At 34.4% G+C, this 21,473-nt stretch overlaps 1 protein-coding gene and 1 non-coding gene across 3 annotated transcripts in view; both read left to right on the top strand.

The window, feature by feature from the left end:
* Window positions 1–21,473, top strand: part of COL4A5 (collagen type IV alpha 5 chain) — a 251,533-nt gene that overhangs the window by 209,672 nt on the left and 20,388 nt on the right. The window contains exons 37-42 of one of the 2 annotated variants that reach the window (XM_070292138.1): window positions 12,318–12,444; window positions 15,383–15,463; window positions 16,099–16,197; window positions 16,736–16,786; window positions 18,114–18,299; window positions 20,056–20,064. In XM_070292138.1, coding sequence (XP_070148239.1) covers window positions 12,318–12,444; window positions 15,383–15,463; window positions 16,099–16,197; window positions 16,736–16,786; window positions 18,114–18,299; window positions 20,056–20,064 — 553 coding nt within the window. The remainder of the gene's footprint in view (window positions 1–12,317; window positions 12,445–15,382; window positions 15,464–16,098; window positions 16,198–16,735; window positions 16,787–18,113; window positions 18,300–20,055; window positions 20,065–21,473) is intronic. The other variant, XM_070292139.1, reaches the window with a different exon arrangement.
* On the top strand, window positions 5,862–6,072 carry LOC138931290 (small nucleolar RNA U3). Its single transcript, XR_011446534.1, has one exon. It is a non-coding gene; the product is annotated as a small nucleolar RNA U3 (small nucleolar RNA).

Here is a 21,473-nt window from a genome sequence, read left to right as displayed (position 1 = left end):
AAAAGGTCAGATGGTACTTTGTTTTACAAATGACATACTTTATAAGAGAGTGTCCTTGTTAGTCAAAAAGCATAATTAATATATGTATACTGAAAACCCTGGACAGGGAATTAATAGGCAGAAGCTTGAGTCCTGAGTCTATCTGAATGATCTTGTAAGTCACTTAATTCTTTTCTATCTTCATTACTTTGTCACTAAAATAGAAAGAATTATATAACCTATTACACAGAGATATTGTGAGGTTTCAATTAGATTAAAAAAACACTTTGTAAATTATAAAGTATTCTATACATAATATTTGTGAGATGAGAGAGGTGGACTAGATAGTATCTTTCTATAACTCATATTTAATGACTACATTCTTTTAATGTGGTATAATGTTTCTAGCTTCCATTACTCCTTCTTAAAATCTAATCATGCTATAGACTCAGAACAATTCTTGTCATAATCCTAGATAGATTTTTTTGTTGAAATTGACAAACAGAAAATCTTATAAGAAAACATATCTTATGACCTTGGGTTAGGATAATTATTTCTTAAACATGGCACCAAATGCACAAGCAAACAAAGAAAAATAAATAAATTGAACCACATTAAAATATTCTGCTGCAAATGGTAATGTCAAAAAGTGAAAAGACAACCCAGAGAAAGGGAGAAAATATTTGCAAATGATATATCAGACAAGAGATTTGTATCCAGAATATAGTTTTAAAAAAACTCTAATTCAATAAGAAAGTAGACCAATTTTTAAATGGGCAAAGTCAATCAGGCCTAACAGGCCTATACAGAACATGCCACTCCAGTTATTAGAGAAATTCAAATCAAAACTACAGTGAGATATCACTTCACACCAGCCAGAATGGCTATCATCAGAACAGGCCATCTCACACCATCAGAGTATACATTTTTTTTCAAGTGCACAAGAAACATTCTTCAGAACAGAGCGTATGTTAGGCCACAAAACAAGTCTTAATAAATTTTAAAACATTGGAACCATCAAAGATCCTTTTCTAATTACATTAGATTGTAAACAGCAAAAGGAAAGCTGGAAAATTCACAAATATGTAGAAATTAAAGGATATATTCTTAACAACCAGTGGGGCAAAGATGAGGACACAAGTGACACTAGGAAACATCTTGAGACAAATGAAAACACAAAATTCCAAAACTTATATGAGCCAGCAAAAGTAATGTTAACAAGGAAATTTATAGTGTAAATGCTTGCATTGAAGAAGAAAAATCCTAAATCAGAATTTAGCATTACACCTTCAGGAACTAGAAAAAGAGCAAACTCAACCCCAAAACTGGTAGAAGGAAGGAAATCATACAGATTAAAGCAACAATAAATACAATAGAGATTAAAAACAATAGAGAAAATGAATAAAACTAAGAGGTTGTTCTTTCAAAAAGATAAACACAGTTGAAAAACATTCAGCTAGACTGGCTAAGAGAGAGAGGACTCACATACTTAAAATTAGAAATGAAAGAGGGCACATCACCACTAAATTTACAGAAATAAAAAAGATGAGAGTACTGTTAACAAGTGTACAACAGCAAATTTCAAATAACTTTGAAACAGACAAATTCCTAAAAACATACAATTTACCAAGGCTGCATGATAAAGAATAGGTTTTTCTGAATAGACCTATAGTTACTAAAGATTTTAGCTCCCTTGGGTGGTAAAGGACACCATAGGGCCTATTATGTTACAAACTTAGTTCATAATATTTTTCTCTGAGTTCATCACCTTTTCTCTAAATTCATCACCTTAACATGTACTTTGAATCCCATGTACCATATTTTGGCCTGCTCAAGCAACTTTGAGCCATTATTTATCAACTTGCCCCTATTAGCTTAAAATTTCACTACCTGGGAGAGGTAAGTAGCATGCCGACCTGAAGATATTATTTTATACTGCCTTTGCTACATCATTTAGTAAAATGTTAACTAAGAGTATCTCTGCATTCATTCTTTAGTATCCCTATCATTAATATTTCCTAACTAAAGAACTTATGTATGGCTTGGTTCATGGTATCTTTAATCTCCAAATATAAATTTAACTGTAAAAATTTAATAATTATGTGGGAACCACAGCTTCCAAATGATTGGACTACTATTGTAATACTCTTCTCACCATAAAACAAAATATGGTTTTTACTCTTTCTCACGAAATATTTTCAGCTCATCCTGGTTTTGTTTTTGTTTTTGTTTTTCCCTTACTGGCAGTACTTCTTCAACATTACAATGGAACACAAAAACAAACAGTATTAGCTATTTCACCAACTTTGATGCCTTCTATTTTGTGTATTGAGGTCAACATGATATTTTATTCCAAGTCTTAAGTTATTGCATGGAATGGAAGGGAGATCCTGTTATTAAGAGAGAGCAGAGAATGACTGTGATCCAAATGCTCTTAGTTTACCAATTTGAATTTTTTTAATTAAATTTGTTTTTTTTAATAGAAATTTATTTATTTTAATTGGAGGTTTAATTTTAAAAGCAAAAAAGTTATCAACCTGACAAGTATTTCTACATGGACTGCCTGTTATACCACACAGTGATCTTGAAAGCAGTTCTAGTTTCAGGCTTGTTAAAAAGCATTCTATTGTATGCTCTTGCCTACTTTGTCAAAGATATGGTACCCATTGTTGTGTGAGTTTATCTCTGGGCTTTCTTTCTTCTTCCATTGGTCTATATTTCTGTTTTTGTGCCAGTACCATACTGTCTTGAGAACTGTAGCTTTGTGGTACAATCTGAAGTCAGGAAAGTTGCTTCCTCCAGCTCCATTTTTTCTTTCTCAAGATTGCTTTGACTCTTTGGGGTCTTTTGTGTTTGCATACAAACTTTGAATTTTTTTTTTTGTTTTAGTTCCGTGAAAAATACCATTGTTAGTTTGATAGGGATTGCATTGAATCTGTAGATTACTTGGATAGTACAGTCATCATCATAATATTGATTCTTCCATTCCAAGACCATGGTATATCTCTCCATCTGTACACCCTCTTCAATAAGTGGTGCTGGGAAAACTGGACAACAACATGTAAAGGAATGAAACTAGATCACTTCCTAACATCATATACAAAAATAAATTCAAATTGGATTAAAGACTTAAATGTAAGGCCAGAAACTATAAAGGTCTTAGAGGAAAACAAGCAGTACACTCTATGACATACATCAAAGCAAGATCCTCTTTGACCCACCTTCTAGAGTAATGGAAATAAAAATAAACCAATGGGACTTAATTAAACTTAAAAGCTTTTGCACAGCAAAGGAAACAGCAAACAAGATTAAAAGACAACCCTCAGAATGGGAGAAAGTAATTGCAATTGAAACAACTGACAAAGGATTAATCTCCAGAATATAGAAGCAGCTCATACAGCTCAACATCAGGAAAACAACCCAATCAAAAAATGAGCAGAAGACCTAAACAGACATTTCTCCAAAGAAGACATACAGATGGCTTAAAAAACACTAGAAAAGATGCTCAGCACTGCTCATTATTAGAGAAATGCAAATCTAAACTACAATGAGGTGTCACCTCACACCAGTCAGAATGGCCATCATCAAAAAATCTACAAACAATAAGTGCTAGAGAGGGTGTGGAGCAAAGGGAACCCGCTTGCACTGTTGGGGGGGAATGTAAAATGATACAGCTACTATGAAGAACAGTATGGAGATTTCCGTAAAAAAAAAAAAAAACAAACCTAAGAATAGAACCACATGACCCAACAAATCACACTCACTGGGCATATACCCTGAGAAAACTGTAATTGAAAGAGACACATGTACTCCAGTGTTCATTGCAACACTATTTACAATAGCTCAGGCATGGAAACAACTTAGATGTCCATTGACAGATGAATGGATGAAAAAGTTGTGGTACATATATACAATGGAATATCAGCCATAAAAAAAAAAACCACATTTGAGTCAGTTCTAATGAGGTGGATGAACCTAGAGCCTGTTATCCAGAGGGAAGTAAGTCAGTAAGAGAAAAATAAATATCGTATATTGATGCGAAATCTAGTAAGATGGTACTGATGAGCCTATTTGCAGCAGCAGCAGTGGAGATGCAGACATAGAAAACAGACTTGTGGACACAGTAGGAGGACAGGGTGGGATTAATTGAGAGAGTAGCATGGAAACATATACATTACCATATGTAAAACAGATAGGCAGTGGGAATTTGCTATAGTACGCAGGGAGCTCAAACTGGGTGCTCTGTGAGGGGAAGGATGGTGTGGGAGGGAGGTTCAAGAGGGAGGGGCATATGTATACCTATGGCTGATTCATGTTGATGTACGTCAGAAATCAACACAATATGAAAAGTAATTATCCTCCAGTTAAAAGTTTAAAAAATGGCTTTCTAGTCTTATAGTGCTACTATATTGGTTAGTTAGTTTCACAATGTTAAATTTGACTCATCAGGGATGATATATATTCCATTTTCAGTTATATGAAAGTTCCCAACACACAAAAGTCTAGAACCAGATAGTGTCGTTGGTGAGTTCTACCAAAAGTTTAAAGACGAATTAATACCAATCCTTCTCAAACTCTTCCCAAAAAATAGAGGACAAAGGAACATTTCCAAATTAATTTTATGAAGCCAGCATTACCCTGATACCAAAATCACACAAAGAGGCCACAAAAGAGAAAATTACACTATTAAACATAGATGAAAAAATCCTCAATAAAATATTAGTAAACCAAACTCTAATTCATTAAAAGGATCATACACCATTATTGAGAGGAATTTATTCCAGAGTTGCAAGGATGGCTCAACTTCTGTAAATCAAGCTATATGATATACTACGTTAACAAAATGAAGGATAAAAATCATATGATCCTCACAATAGATGCAGAAAAGCATTTGAAAAAATGCAACACCCACATATGATTTTTTTTTAAAAAGTAGGCATATAGGGAGCATACCTCAGCATAATAAAGGCCATACAAGATAAGCCCACAATTAGCATCATTCTCAGTGTTGAAAACTTGAAAACTTTTCCTCTAAGATATTCAACATAGCATTGGAAGTCCTAGCCAGAGCAATTAGGCTAGGAAAAGAAGTAAAAAGCAATCAAATAAAAAAGGAAGAACTAAAACTGTTCCTATTTGCAAGTGACATATTATATATTTAAAAAAAAAACAAAAAAATCTATGAGAATAAACAAATTCAATTTGTAGGATGCCAAATAAATATTTTAAAAATCTGTTGTGTTTCTATACACTAACTGAATTATCAGAAAGAAAACTTGAGAAAACAATTCCATTTATCACTGCATCCAAAAGAATAAAAGATCTAGGGATAAATTTGACAAAGGGACCTGCCCACTGAAAACTGTAAGACATTGATAAAAAAATTGAAGAAGACATAAACAAAAGTAAAGATATTCCATGCTTACGGATTGGAAAAAATAATATTGTTAAAATGTCCATTCTACCAAAGCAATCTATAGATTCACTGCAATCCTTATAAAATTCCAATGACATTTTTCACAAAATAGAACAAACAATCCTAAAATTTGTATAGAATCATAAAAGACCCCCAAATAGCCAAAGACAGCATCAAGTCATGTCCAACTTTTGCAACCCCATGGACTGTAGCCTGCCAGGCTTCTCTGTCCATGGGATTCTCCAGGCAAGAATACTGGGATGGGTTGCCATTTCCTTTTCCAGGGGATCCTCCCAACCCAGGAATCGAACCCAGGTCTCCAGCATTGCAGGCAGATTCTTTACTGACTGAGCTATGTGGGAAGCCCCCAAAATAGCCAAAGCAATAGAAAAATGGGCAAAACTGGAGACATCATACTCCCTGCTTTGAAACTATATTTCAAACCTATAATAATCAAAACAGGATGAAGACTATACTTTCTGGGATTATTTCTGTAGTTTGTTACTAGAGAAGTTTCTCTGAATGTGTGGACTACCCAAAACCACAAGGAGGAGGCACAGCAGTCTCTCCTGAATACGAAGCCAGCTCTTGGTGTTGCTTCTGCAACTGCCATTAGTCACTGATGATTGTTCTCTTCCTTTCGGAGAGTAAGAGGGAAAGAACATTGTCTGAGTGGAAATAAAACAAACAGTATGAAATTCACACAAAATGAACGCATAGATCAATGGAGCAGAATAGATGTCCCACAAATAGACCCAAGCATGTATGGTCAATTAACTTATAACAAAGAAGCCAAGATTATACAGTGGAGAAGGGACAGTCTCTTCAATAAATGGTGTTGGGAAAATTGGACAGCCACATGCAAAAAAAAGGAAGAAACTGGAGTACTATCTTACATCATACACAAAAATCAACTCAAGATAGATTAAAGATTTGAACATAAGACCTGAGACCATAAAACTAAAAGAAAACACAGATAGTAAACTCCTTGACACTGGTCTTAGCAATGAGCTTTTTAACTGGACACCAAAGCAAAGGCAACAAAAACAAGAAGAAATACATTAGTGGGATTACATCAAACTAAAATAGTTCTGCATAGGAAAGGAAACCAACAAAATGAAAAGACAAGCTGCTAAATGGGAAAAAAAATTTCCAAGTCATATATCTGATTAGAGGTTAGTATCCAAGAATACATGGAAGAACTGTACAAAAAGAATCTGCATGACCCAGATAATCTTGATGATGTGATCACTCATCTAGAGCCAGACATCTTGGAATGTGAAGTCAAGTGGGCCTTAGAAAGCACCACTATGAACAAAGCTAGTGGAGGTGATGGAATTCCAGTTGAGCTGTTTCAAATCCTGAAAGATGATGCTGTGAAAGTGCTGCACTCAGATGCCAGCAAGTTTGGAAAACTCAGCAGTGCCACAGGACTGGAAACGGTTAGTTTTCGTTCCAGTGCCAAAGAAAGGCCATGCCAAAGAATGCTCAAACTACCGCACAATTGCACTCATCTCACATGCTAGTAAAGTAATGCTCAAAATTCTCCAAGCCAGGCTTCAGCAATACGTGAACCGCGAACTCCCTGATGTTCAAGCTGGTTTTAGAAAAGGCAGAGGAACCAGAGATCAAATTGCCAACATCCGCTGGATCATGGAAAAAGCAAGAGAGTTCCAGAAAAACATCTATTTCTGCTTTACTGACTATGCTAAAGGCTTTGACTGTGTGGATCACAATAAACTGTGGAAAATTCTGAAAGAGATGGGAATACCAGACCACCTAACCTGCCTCTTGAGAAGTCTGTATGCAGGTCAGGAAGCAACAGTTAGAGCTGGACATGGAACAACAGACTAGTTCCAAATAGGAAAAGGAGTGTGTCAAGGCTGTATATTGTCACCCTGCTTATTTAACTTCTATGCAGAGTACATCATGAGAAACGCTGGACTGGAAGAAACACAAGCTGGAATCAAGATTGCTGGGAGAAATATCAATAACCTGAGATATGCAGATGATACCACCCTTATGGCAGAAAGTGAAGAGGAACTAAAAAGCCTCTTGATGTAAGTGAAAGAGGAGAGTGAAAAAGTTGGCTTAAAGCTCAACATTCAGAAAACGAAGATCATGACATCTGGTCCCATCACTTCATGGGAAATAGATGGGGAAACAGTGGAAACAGTGTCAGACTTTATTTTGGGGGGCTCCAAAATCACTGCAGATGGTGACTGCAGCCATGAAATTAAGAGACGCTTACTCCTTGGAAGAAAAGTTATGACCAACCTAGATAGTATATTCAAAAGCAGAGACATTACTTTGCCAACAAAGGTCTGTCTAGTCAAGGCTATGGTTTTTCCAGTGGTCATGTATGGATGTGAGAGTTGGACTGTGAAGAAGGCTGAGTGCCGAAGAATTGATGCTTTTGAACTGTGGTGTTGGAGAAGACTCTTGAGGGTCCCTTGAACTGCAAGGAGATCCAACCAGTCCATTCTGAAGGAGATCAACCCTGGGATTTCTTTGGAAGGAATGATGCTAAAGCTGAAACTCCAGTACTTTGGCCACCTCATGCGAAGAGTTGACTCATTGGAAAAGACCCTGAAGCTGGGAGGGATTGGGGGCAGGAGAAGGGGATGAACGAGGATGAGATGGCATGGACTCGGTGGACGTGAGTGTGAGTGAACTCCGGGAGATGGTGATGGACAGGGAGGCCTGGCGTGCTGCAATTCATGGGGTCGCAAAGAGTTGGACATGACTGAGCGACTGAACTGAACTGAACTGAACCGATCCAAAATATATAAAGAACTGAAATAACTCAATAACAAAAATCCAATCTGATAAAATAATGAGCATAGACTCTGAACATACATTTTTTTCTAAAAAGGCATACATATGGCCAGCAAGTACATGTAAAGGTTCTCAGTATCACTAATCATCGGGAAAATGCAAATCAAAGTCATAATGGGATCTCACCTCATACCTTTTTGAATGATTATTATCAAAAAACAAACAAACAAAAAAAACAAGTGCTGGCAAAGATGTGGAGAAAAGGAACCCTTGCCTACTATTGGTGGGACTGTAAATATGTGCAGCCACTATGGTTAACACTACCAAGGTTCCTAAGAAATTTAAAAATAGAACCATACTATATGATCCAGCAGCTCCCCTTCTGGGTATTTATCCAGAGAATAACTGGAAAAGATATTTGCACTCCTCTATTCATTGCAGTATTTACAATAGCCACGCTGTGGAAGCAAGCTGAATGTCCACTGACAGATGAACGGATAAAGAAGTAATGTATAAAAAAGAACAAAATCTTGCTATTTGCGATAACTTAGATGGACCTTGAGGGTATTATCCTAAATGAAATAAGTCAAAGACATACCATATGATATCATTTATATGTGGAATCTAAAACCAAATAAAATCAAAACAATAAAACAAACAAAAACCAAGTACATGGGTACAGAGAATATATTGGTGGTTGCTAGAGGCAGGGGTTGGTGGAGGTGGGTGAAATAGATGAAAGGGGTTAACAAGTAGAAACTTCTAGCAATAAAATAAGTGATGGGGATATACTATATAGCATGGTGACTACAGTTAATAATTCTATACTATATATTCAAAATTGTTTAAAATTTTTCATCATTGTCATCACAAAAACAAAAACTGTATAACTATGATGCACTATATTTAATAATTTTATACTATATATTCAAAATTGTTTAAAACTTTTCATCATTTTCATCACAAGAACAGAAACTGTATAACTGTAAAAATTAGTATTAACTGAACTTACCATGATGATCACTTCATCATATATATGAATACTGAATCATTATGTTATACACCTGAAAATAATATGTCAATTATATCTAAATTTTAGAAGAGTTATATCAAAGCTTGATATTAGAATAAATGTAGATACATATGGTTTAAGTATATTTAAGTCATGCCCTCATCTCACACGCTAGTAAAGCAATGCTCAAAATTCTCCAAGCCCGACTTCAGCAATACGTGAACCGTGAACTCCCTGATGTTTAAGCTGGTTTTAGAAAAGGCAGAGGAACCAGAGATCAAATTGCCAACATCCGCTGGATCATGGAAAGAGCAAGAGAGTTCCAGAAGAACATCTACTTCTGCTTTATTGACTATGCCAAAGCCTTTGACTGTGTGGATCACAACAAACTGTGGAAAATTCTGAAAGAGATGGAATACCAGACCACCTAACCTGCCTCTTGAGAAACCTATATGCAGATCAGGAAGCAACAGTTAGAAGTGGACATGGAACAACAGACTGGTTCCAAATAGGAAAAGGAGTGTGTCAAGGCTGTATATTGTCACCCTGCTTATTTAACTTCTATGCAGAGTACATCATGAGAAACGCTGGGCTGGAAGAAGCACAAGCTGGAATCAAGATTGCTGGGAGAAATATCAATAACCTCAGATATGCAGATGACACCACTCTTATGACAGAAAGTGAAGAGGAACTAAAAAGCCTCTTGATGTAAGTGAAAGAGGAGAGTGAAAAAGTTGGCTTAAAGCTCAACATTCAGAAAACGAAGATCATGACATCTGGTCCCATCACTTCATGGGAAATAGATGGGGAAACAGTGGAAACAGTGTCAGACTTTATTTTGGGGGGCTCCAAAATCACTGCAGATGGTGATTGCGGCCATGAAATTAAAAGACGCTTACTCCTTGGAAGGAAAGTTATGACCAACCTAGATAGCATATTCAAAAGCAGAGACATTACTTTGCCAACAAAGGTCTGTCTAGTCAAGGCTATGGTTTTTCCAGTAGTCATGTATGTATGTGAGAGTTGGACTGTGAAGAAAGCTGAGTGCCGAAGAATTGATGCTTTTGAACTGTGGTGTGGAGAAGACTCTTGAGAGTCCCTTGGACTGCAAGGAGATCCAACCTGTCCATTCTAAAGGAGATCATTGGGTGTTCATTGGAAGGAAGGACTGATGCTAAAGCTGAAGCTCCAGTACTTTGGCCACCTCATGCGAAGAGTTGACTCATTAGAAAAGACTCTGATGCTGGGAGGGATTGGGGGCAGGAGGAGAAGGGGACGAGCGAGGATGAGATGGCTGGATGGCATCACGGACTCGATGAATGTGAGTCTGAGTGAACTCCGGGAGATGGTGATGGACAGGGAGGCCTGGCGTGCTGTGATTCATGGGGTCGCAAAGAGTCGGACATGACTGAGCAACTGAACTGAACTGAAGTCATGCCTAGCTTTTGCTTAGAGTATTACATAGAGTAGAATTTTCCCTTCTCAGAATGATTTACAGGATTCTTGGCCAGTTTGTTGATTTTCTGAGTACTCTCTTCTTTTTTCACGTCTTGCGTATATTTTTTTGAAACTCATTATTTTTTTCTGCAAGTCTATAAATAATAAAAGCTTAGATGAAACTTAAGCGAGTAAATTTTAGTCCTTTTCAGAAGTTCTAATGAAATATTTACTTTCTTTTTTACAATTTAGTTGGTTTGAAGGAATGAGGCCATAGGGTGGTAAGAAGAACTGTATTAGGTTACAAGTACTATTTGAAACTGCAATATGGGGTTTTTTGTAGAATTTAACATACTTTATTATAAATAATCAAAAGTTTGTTACTGCCTTGCATGTTTACCACTAGCAGGATAATGTCATTTTCTTCTTTTTTAATTTTGATATATAAATATCATTGGTTCATGAATAACAAGAATTATGATACTTTATTCAATGATTTTTGTGTAAATACCTAAGATGGAACCAGTTCAATCCAAATTTTAATTGTATACCTATTATGTGTGTAAAAATGTGCCACATGTTTGATTTATAAGTGTTCAGACAAAAATACATGTATTCCAAGTGTGAGATTGTTAACTTTTAAAAAAATAGGATGTGAGGAGAAAAGTCATTCCTTTAAAATGCTTTTAACATAATGTGGAAACATTTGAGTCACAAATAGATGATCTTATGCACCTAGACAAACATAAGCACTAAATGAAGAAGGAAATATTCAGTAGGTGATATTGAATACTTTGTTGGACAGGTCACAGTCCTCATGAGCAGAGCAGGGAACACTGTGATAGATTTAGTGTTATCATATATATTCTCACTGTTATTGGGAAAAATTATTTTAATTGTGAAAATGGGCATGAATTCTTCTAAGGCTTTATTAGAAGAAAACAATGCAAATATTTGTTGAGCAAAAGTAGCTATATATGAATTATCTCTGACCACAAAGAAGTTTTCAATGTAGTTGAAGAGTTAACACATGCATATGTGAAACCATTATAAACATAATGGAATGAGAACCTACCCTAATTTTTAGGGTAAGCTGTCTTTGTCCTGGAAGTTTTCATGGAAGAAATGGGGATTTGAGATGTCTAGTTAAGAATTCATAGACTTCTTCATGTGAAATTTCTCTTTTACAATAGAACCTACTGTGGTTATTATTTGGCATGCTTATTGTAAGCAATTAATTTCATTGTAGCATGCTAGGGATGATGATCACATGTTTTGAAACCAAGCTACCTGAACCCAAATTTGGATTCCATCACTTATTAGCTATATCACTGTAAAATGGGAATAATAGTGTCTTTCTTATAGAGTTATTAGTATTAAAGAGAATAATGCATCTACATTTCATGGGAATAGCATGAGATCTGGAATCTGACAGACCTTGGTTCAAATCCCAATTCTGCTACTTACCAGAGACCTTAGGCACTTGAGTTTCTCTAAGATTTCAATCTTCTCATTTCTAAATGGAGATGATAAAACCTAACTCAAAGGGCTGTTTTGATGATTAAATGAAGCAATTTATGTAAAGCACTTAACAGAATACCTGACATCCAGTAAAAGCTCTATGAATAATTTTATGTTGTTATATAATCCAAATCATGTAGAGACTTCAGTTTTATCTTTTCGTTCATATTTTAGGGTGAACCTGGTCTGCCTGGATACCCAGGGAACCCTGGTACCAAAGGTTCTATGGGAGAAACTGGTTTGCCTGGATTACCGGGGACCCCTGGAGCAAAAGGACAGCCAGGCCTTCCTGGATTCCCTGGTAATACTACTTTTCTTAAATGCTTCTTTCCTTCCTTATTTACTCTAATCTATGTCATAAAGCAACTTCTTAGTTGACAGACCTCTGTTCTATTTCTCAATCAGATACTGACCAGCAATGCAATCTCGAACTATCTCTTTTACTTTTCTTTCCATAGAAAATGAAAATGGGCATTACCAATTCAGCAGCACAATATCCTGTGGGCAGAGAGACTGGTGGAGCATTTTTGAGTCTAACTGCTAGCCACAAGTCAGTTAAGAGGCCTTACTATTTTTGTAGGCGGTAATGTACACTACCGTTGCCTACTGCTGATTCTCTTAAGAGTGTTGTCCTCAGGCACACAGTGGGTAGCTGTTGGTAGAACAATTATACAGTTTATTCAAATGATAAGGACTGAGTTGTGCAAGCAAAGGGTCTTAGCACTATAATCAAATAGGTGATCTGAACTTGATAAAGTATCTGCTCTGTTTATGTTTGTCTTTATTTTTTGCTTGATTTTTGGATTGCACTGTGGCACAGATGGAGTGAATCTTTTGATTATCTTTTCCTTAACCTTTTAATTAAAGTATAGCCTAGATACAGTAAAATGTACAAGAAAATAGATGAATGTTTACGTGTGTGTGTGTGTATATATATATATATATATATATATATATATATATATATATTCATGTACCCACCACACATATCAAGGTATAAAACAATTCTCTTACCACATGAAATTTATGTATGCCCCTTCACAGTGAACCTCCCTCTCCCAGGTAACTACTACTATAACTTCTATCACTACCAATTAACTTTACCTGTTTTTGAAATTCACATTAATATATGCAGTATATATCTTTGTGTCTAGCTTCTTTCACTCATCATTATGTATATAAGATAAAGTTATCTTGTTGCCTGTCAGAAGTTTGGTTTTTTAATCATTGCTCCATAATATTTCATTGAAGAAATAAACATAATCAACTACCTATTCTCTTCTAGATGGACTTCTGGGTTGTTTCCGATTTGGAACTACAAAGAAAAAAGATGCTACTAATATTCTTTAGCATGTTTTTTAGGGGCCTACATACTCATTTCTCTCACACAAAAATTTATGTGGTAGAATTACTGAATCATAAAGTAGGTGTACATTTCAGTTTAGTAGATGGTGTCAGTTTTCCAAATTGGTTTTATACCTTAGATTCCCACCTGCAATGTATGAATGTCTACGGGTAGTTCCTAGTGGCTTGCCATGATCATATAGTGGTTAGTACTTTGTGTTGCGAAGTGTCCAGTTGTCTGTATCCTTACCTCATTTGATATCATCAGTCTTTTTAATTTTAGCAATTTTGGTCAGTATATAGAAGTATCCCAGTGAAGTTTAAACTTACATTTTCCTAATGAACAATAACATTAAATATCTTTTCATATACTTATTGGCCATTTGGGTAGCATTTTTATGAAGAGCCTGCTCTAAGTCCTTTTGCTCTTATTTAATGAGTTATTTGCCTTTTTTTTTTTTTTTGGTATTGATTCAGAGCAGTTCTTTATATATTCTGAATATGAGTTCTTTGTCAGATACATGTATTATAAATAGATTCTGTCGCAAATTTGCCTTTCACTCGTAATGCTGTTATGTGATGTTAATTTTAATAAAATCCAATTTCTTTTTTTTTAAGTCGTCTTGTTGTTTAGTCACTTAGTTGTGTCCGACTCTTTGCAACCTCATGGACTGTAGACAGGCTTCTCTGTCCATGGGATTCTCCAGTCAAGAATACTGGAGTGGATTGCCATTTCCTTCTCCATTTTAAAGTCTAATTTCTTACTATTCTTTCATGGTTAGTGCTTTTTGTATCTTATTTAAGAAATATTTGCCTACTCAGGTTTATGGAACTATTCTAATTTTTTCTATAGCTTTCACTGTTGAAGGTTTGATATTTAAGTTTATAGTCTGTCTCAAATAAAAATAGTTTTATCATGTGATTAGGGATCAAGGTTCATTTTTTTTTTTCATATGAATGTCTAATTGCTCCACACTGGTTTTTTTTATTTTAAAGAAACTAAGTTCTTCTTTACTTCTGATAATCAAAAGACACAATTAAAAAATGAATAGGGAAGCTACACATTAGGAGAAAATACTTACAAAACATATATCTCATAAATGACTAATGTCTGAGATATATAAAGAACTTCTGCAACTCAATAATAAGATATGCAGTCCATTTTTTTTAATGAGGAAAACTTGGAGCAGGTATTTCACAAAAGAAGATAAGACGAATGTCCAATAAACACATGCAAAAGTGACCAATATGAGAAATGCAAATTTAAAACCACAATGAAGTATCATTACATTTCTGCCCAGAATGGCTATTATTAAAACAATTGGATCAGTATATGTTATATAAGAACCTGGAGCAGCTGGGATTCCCAAATATTGTTGTTTGTTTATAAATCAGAGCATATAACCATTCTCTGACTCAGCAGTTTCACCCCATCTAAGTATTTATCCAAAGATAAATTAAGACTTGTGTCTACAAAAATACTAGTGCAGAGATATTTATAGAAGCATTACTCATAATAGCTAAGTAGACCAGGTTTCCATAAATAGAATAGTGTTCATAATAGCTAAAACCTGACAACAACCCAAATGTTCAACAGTACACGAATGGATTTTTAAAAATTTGATATATCCATATGATAGAATCCTATCAGTTAACTACCAGTATAATATGATGGTAATTATTTTTGTTATGAATATATAATAATGCCAGCCTCTGAATAAATCAGTATAAAACTTAAAATTATTCTTAAATCATCAAGCAAACACCAGTATGTTTGGGGGTTTTCTTTCTATTCTTTACTGTTTCTATGCTAACATTCTAAATTGTAGCTTTGAATTGTAGCTCTCAAAACAATGCAGTTTTTGTTTATCATTAAATTGAGCTCTTTACTCTAGGAACCCCAGGCCTTCCTGGACCGAAAGGTATTAATGGTCCTCCTGGGAACCCTGGCCTTCCAGGAGAACCTGGTCCTGTAGGTAAGAATGAAAACTAAGGGTTTGCCATGCTATAAAATTAAGGCTTTATTCATTTTTGGAAAGTTAAATCATATCTGGGAGCTGTACGCGTTTTCAAGACAAACATGCTAATCATTCACTCCGTACTACTTGTTAGATACGAAATGAACAATTCTTAATAAGATTTGCTTAAAATTATTATTATGGGAACTTATTTTTCAGGCTCACTTTTTCCAAGGAGAGTTATTTCAGGTATCCTATAATAGTAGATAGAAGCTCTCATTGTTTTAGAATGGCAAAGTGTAGTTTTGCTTGTTTACTGTTCTAAGCAAATCACTCCTTTTGGCCCCCTGTAAGGCCTATAATTCACCCTACTTCCATCCTCCCCCCACCACACACATACCTTGCTTTTTTATATATTCTAAAGGTAGCTTAAATGAGAAAGTGAGTTTGAATACTGAGTGGATGATAAAACAGTTCCTTATTCTCATTATCCTTTCTTTCTTTTCCACAAGGTTTCATGACTTAAAGAAATGTCCCAGAGACACTCTGTCTTTTGGCTAGAATTATTTGAGGCTAAAATGGAAAGAATTGGGAATATAGGAGAAAAAGGAAATTGAGAAGAAAAGTATAACCTGCTGTACTCTGTTCTTTAGGTGGTGGAGGTCGTCCTGGGCCACCAGGGCCTCCAGGTGAAAAAGGCAAACCAGGTCAAGATGGTATTCCTGGACCAGCTGGACAGAAGGGTGAACCAGGTACTATATTTTTTTAATTGTCCTTAATTTTCTAATTTCTTCCTTGTCTACTTTAACTTTTGCCCTTATGTATCCATAGTGAAATTCTTCCTTATCCTCTAAGTTACTATACACTTCTCCCTTGCTAATAACCTTCTTCCTGAGAATATTACCTCACATTTATTGAATCAAGTTGCCTCCCTCTTATGAAAAACTGCATAATCTTTTATTGCTCAATTTTCCATGTCAAGAAGCTACCTAGCTTTTTTTTAACTACTCTGGATGACCTTCTTTCACCATGCAATCTATATAATATATATAAACATATATATATGATATGTATATTTAAAAATATACTTAATACTCATCACAAATAGAATATAAGTTTATATAATTTTTTCATGTTCAAATTGTAGTTCCATGTTAGAAATAAGTCTTCTCCATGTTTCATATAATATATATTGTAGCACTTGCTAAAAACATAAATAATCCAAAAATAATTTCTTCTTATTTCAGTTATTATTATCTGTTTGAAAGTTTTGGGTTTATGTTCTGACAGGTCAACCAGGCTTTGGAATCCCAGGACCCCCGGGACTTCCAGGACTTTCTGGTAAACTTTAACAAAGCATGTTAAATCAGTCAGTAAAAAGATAATATTCTCCAGTACACTTATTTTTTTCATCTCCACATACAACCCAGACAACTCAAAGTTAGTGTTACATCTTAAAGCATTTCTTAATTAGCAACTTAGTATAAGCTATTGTACTATAAAAAATGCACAATTAAGAAAATTTATATACAGATATTTCTTCATTAACCTCATAAATAAATGTTAAGGAAATGATAAAGAAAGCAAAATTGTAGAAAGCATTAGGTTTCAATAAGTTTTTCTTTTTTTCAGTAATTTTTTTAAAAACTCTTTTAGCCAGAAGAAAAATACCTTTTTCTCTCCATGGAAACCAAAACCAAGATAATATAAGTAAACTGTAGAAATATGTACCAATCATAAAAATGTCTATTGAAAACTCCATTTTAATTCATAGCTTGCATCTTGGATGGTATGTGTGCACACACATCTACCTCCCTCATTTGTTTTTACTCCCATTGTAAGCCCCAAGCAGTTAATTAAATGACTAAATGTGTACAGATATGTATTTTTATGTTCTTAAATGACCATCAGCTTTTATGGAGGATTTTTTCAAACCACACATAGATCACTTAGAAATTCCTGTATTCCTTTTATGAATCCAACATAAAAATTATTACTCTAATGTACAACTATTATATTGCTCTCCAGCATGTCAGTGGTATAGAAAAGCTGTTGAAAACAGTTTGTCTAGATTGTGATTCTAAATCTTGGATGGAATGGTCTTTGGGGACACACAGCAACCATTGAAGATCATATCTTTCAATGGTCTCAAAAATTTGTCTCAAAACAGATGGGGGGACACCTGTACATCCATGGCTGATTCATGTCAATGTATGGCAAAACTACCACAATATTATAAAGTAATTAGCTTCCAATTAAAATAAATAATTAAAAAATATTTTGTGTTAGGAATTTCCTCTAGCTATCTCTAACCTATTCTTGTAAATATTTTATACTTTTGTTTTTTTCTCCTTTTTTTCCTCCTAACTACTGGTCATGTAATCATTGCTCTATCTCCAACACAAAGGATATCTTTTAGAATGCAAGTTATTATTGTTTCTATATTTCTATACATACTCTAACAAATAAATAGTTCTGATAACAGATAAACCTAAAATAGAAAAAATTAGTTTTCTGGATGGGTTGGGGATTTGGTAGGAGATAGAAATGACCTTAGTAAATTCCGTTATTTTTTCTAATAAGTGGGAGTAGCTTTAGTCTTACAGGCAAGCCTAATTAGTATTCAGTATCACTTAATATGTTCTATAACATGACTTTGCTTTCATAGGTCAAAAGGGTGATGAAGGATTACCTGGCATTCCAGGAAACCCTGGCCTTCCAGGTCCAAAGGGTGAACCAGGCTTTCATGGTTTCCCTGGTCTGCAGGGTCCCCCAGGCCCTCCTGGTTCTCCAGGTCCAGCTCTGGAAGGCCCTAAAGGCAGCCCTGGACCCCAAGGTCCTCCTGGGAGACCAGGTATGTACATGAGTGGTAGGGGAATGGTCTATTTATTAGTCCATTTTTGCTGGCAGGTTATTCAGTCTTTAGGACGTTAAAATCTGCAATCCAAAGAACTTCTTAAAAAGAAATAGCTTGTTTTATTCCTGGCTCCATCAATTTCCATGGCATCTAATAATTCTTTTCAGTAATGTATTTTATCATTTACTTAAAGCTGAACTAGAACAAACCAACTTGGAGGAAAAAAAGGAAATAGTGAATTTATTAGTCTTTTTATTAAACATAAAGCTATACTGAGGGAAATATATATATATATATATATATATATATATATATATATATATATACTGATAACCTGACAGCAAAATGCCAGCTGCGTTTTTTAATGTGAGCTTCTCAGCATGTTATCACAGAAATCATTTTAGTGATCACCCAATAGATGCTTGTGGTCCATACCAAAAATGTTGCTATGGTTCTGTCATATGATCAGCACATGTCACTAAGCACAATAAAAAATTTTTATCTTCTCTAGGAGCTAGGCAATCAAATTTATCTTCAACATCACAGCATGATTAAATTGAATAGTGATCTCTTCATACCAGCTTCATGCCTGTACCTCATTTGTCTTGTGTTAACTGCTCTAATAGTCTCAGTTTTGCATCCAGTGTTCACTTTTCCTTTTGTGTTTGTGCTGTTTCATTTCATTTTACTAAGTTTGGAAATGCTCATTTTCATTCTGGATTAATGTTGCTGAGCCCAATCACTGGAGATAGATTATTAACAGATACTTGAGACTTAATATTCAGTTTTTAAATTTCTAATTATTGAAAATTTGGCCTCATTGAATTTTTTAAAGTAAGATAAATGTAAAATTAAAGAAACAAAAAAAATTGAATTTTTATCCTTTGAAGGCCTGACTCATTTTTATAATGTATTTAAAAGTGTACATTTCCATAAACTCTGAAGTGATTGCAGTCAGTTTTAATAAGATATTCTGTAAAAACATGAATCAATGGGATCACACACTTTGTTCAGAAGATCATTTTCAAAACCAGATTTTATCTGATCTGACTATTTATAGAAGGTATTATTTAAAGTTTTCCTTTGCTTTACTATTGAAGAAAATCAGTGAAGCTCTCAGCTATGTTAATTCTCTTGCATGTAATGTAAAGCATTGACACGAATATCTTGCTTGGTTATGCATGTAATAATTCAAATAAACCAAACTATTCTCCTTTTTAGTATTTTAATCAGCACTGTGGCTATTTATTATCAGCAATTGAGTTCAGTATTGAAAATTATTTTGAAATATGTCAACATAAAGACATCATTCATAAAAGTTTTTTTAAAATTACCATTTCTAAGAGAAATAATAACAAAAGTAGTCAGAAGAACACATATCTGATGAGTATTTGTAACCTTTCAACAAGTTCATAAACTACAAATTAAAATGGAATTTTAAACCCAGTTGCTCTTAGAATTGATTGTTGTTGTCTACACTTATAGTAATGATTATTATAAGAATGATTTTTGGCTTTTCGAAATATGTCACATGTGCTGTTTTTATTTTTATGTTGATGTGAAGTGGTGATAATTTGGTTTATATACCGATGCATGAATATAAACTTGCAGAGTATTCTTTTATTGAATTAAAGTTTAACTTGAAAAAAATTAGTGTAATGCTTTAGTTTCTTGATATTTCTAACAATTTCGATATTTTTTCCTTTTTGTTAATGATGACATTGGGCCTTGGTGAACTTTGATCCCTATCCAGGTCCTACAGGTTAGCTCCTTAACTCCAAAGTAGTATCTGCATGAAATATGAAACTTTTTCTCTTATTTATATATATATTTATATGTATGTATATATTATTTATATACACATATGTATGTATATGTGTATATATAGGTATATATACACCTTTGTCTAATGTTTTCAAGTATTTGAATATATTTTAAGAGCATATATGCCAATTCAGTTCTTACATGTTGGTCTATCTCTGAAAGTTGTTAGGAATTTGTACAGTCCAGTTTTTCTGTCTATTAGAATAACTCAAAATAACCTACTTAGAAAAACTGATTTATCATTTTAAAATTTATATATTTATGTTTTTTTAGTTGGAAATTTATAGTATTCAAAACTATATTGTATACTATTTTACACTTTCTGTGTATTTCCTATTTTTGCTTCGTATCTGCTAATATTATTGAAATTAAACTATTCTTCAAAAAGATATTTTTTAAAGAATAATATATATTATCAGATTCTGCAAATATGCAATTCTTGATGAACCATACCTCTTGTAACTTTTCAAACCATCCCACCTTCACATTTTTGTTTGTCACAAAGTTCTAAATTCTGCTATATGTAAATAGACTAACAGGCTCAGAGTAAAAAAAAAATTTAGTGTAACCACCAAAGATTAGAAACCTCTTAATCTTATTTTCATCCTATACATATAAACAGTACACACCTAGAAATAGTTACCAAGAGCTGCCCATTAGAAAATTGCTGATTCATATTAAAAGATTTTCACCTAATCAGAAGTAAAAAGAATCACAAATATCTGAATGTGTTTATTATTCAAGATAAAGAGCCCTTTTCACATTTCTGAGGAGCAGCTAAAAGGGGAAAAAGTATAATCCTGAGTTCTAGCTACTGGGAATGGCAGGAAATTTTCTCTTCTTATTATTTTAAAGTTTATACTTTTTCAAGATGCTTTTTAGGAAGCAGTCTATCTCTATCTGAATTGATTCCTTGATTTATTACTACCCCACAAACCCATTATTTCATATAACCATATAGTATCACTCCAGAAAGTTTTACATTAGTCAAACAGATATTCACTAGATACTAGCTAATGGTAGTAAGACAGGTTTTATTCAAGACTATTGCATTAGAGGAAAGACTATTGCAATAGGAAAGAGAGACTGAGCTCAGGTCCGAGTACAACAAGGTCAAATGGGGATTTTATTCAACTAGCAGAGTAAAGGACTCAGTGGATGAAAAATCACTAAAAGGAGACATCAGGGGTAAACAGATTCTTGCTAAACTGGCCTATTAGAGTTCTCACCAAAGGTAGTCTAAGGCCTATTAGGGTCCTTGCAGTCTTGCCAGAGTCTTGCCAGAGTCTTGCTAAAGGCAGTCTAAGGACTTAGACATTAAGGATGAGGAATAAGAAACTTGATCAG

The sequence above is a fragment of the Ovis canadensis genome, chromosome X, assembly GCF_042477335.2.
Source record: "Ovis canadensis isolate MfBH-ARS-UI-01 breed Bighorn chromosome X, ARS-UI_OviCan_v2, whole genome shotgun sequence".
Lineage (NCBI taxonomy): Eukaryota > Metazoa > Chordata > Mammalia > Artiodactyla > Bovidae > Ovis > Ovis canadensis.
This window is presented reverse-complemented; position numbering and strand designations above follow the sequence as displayed.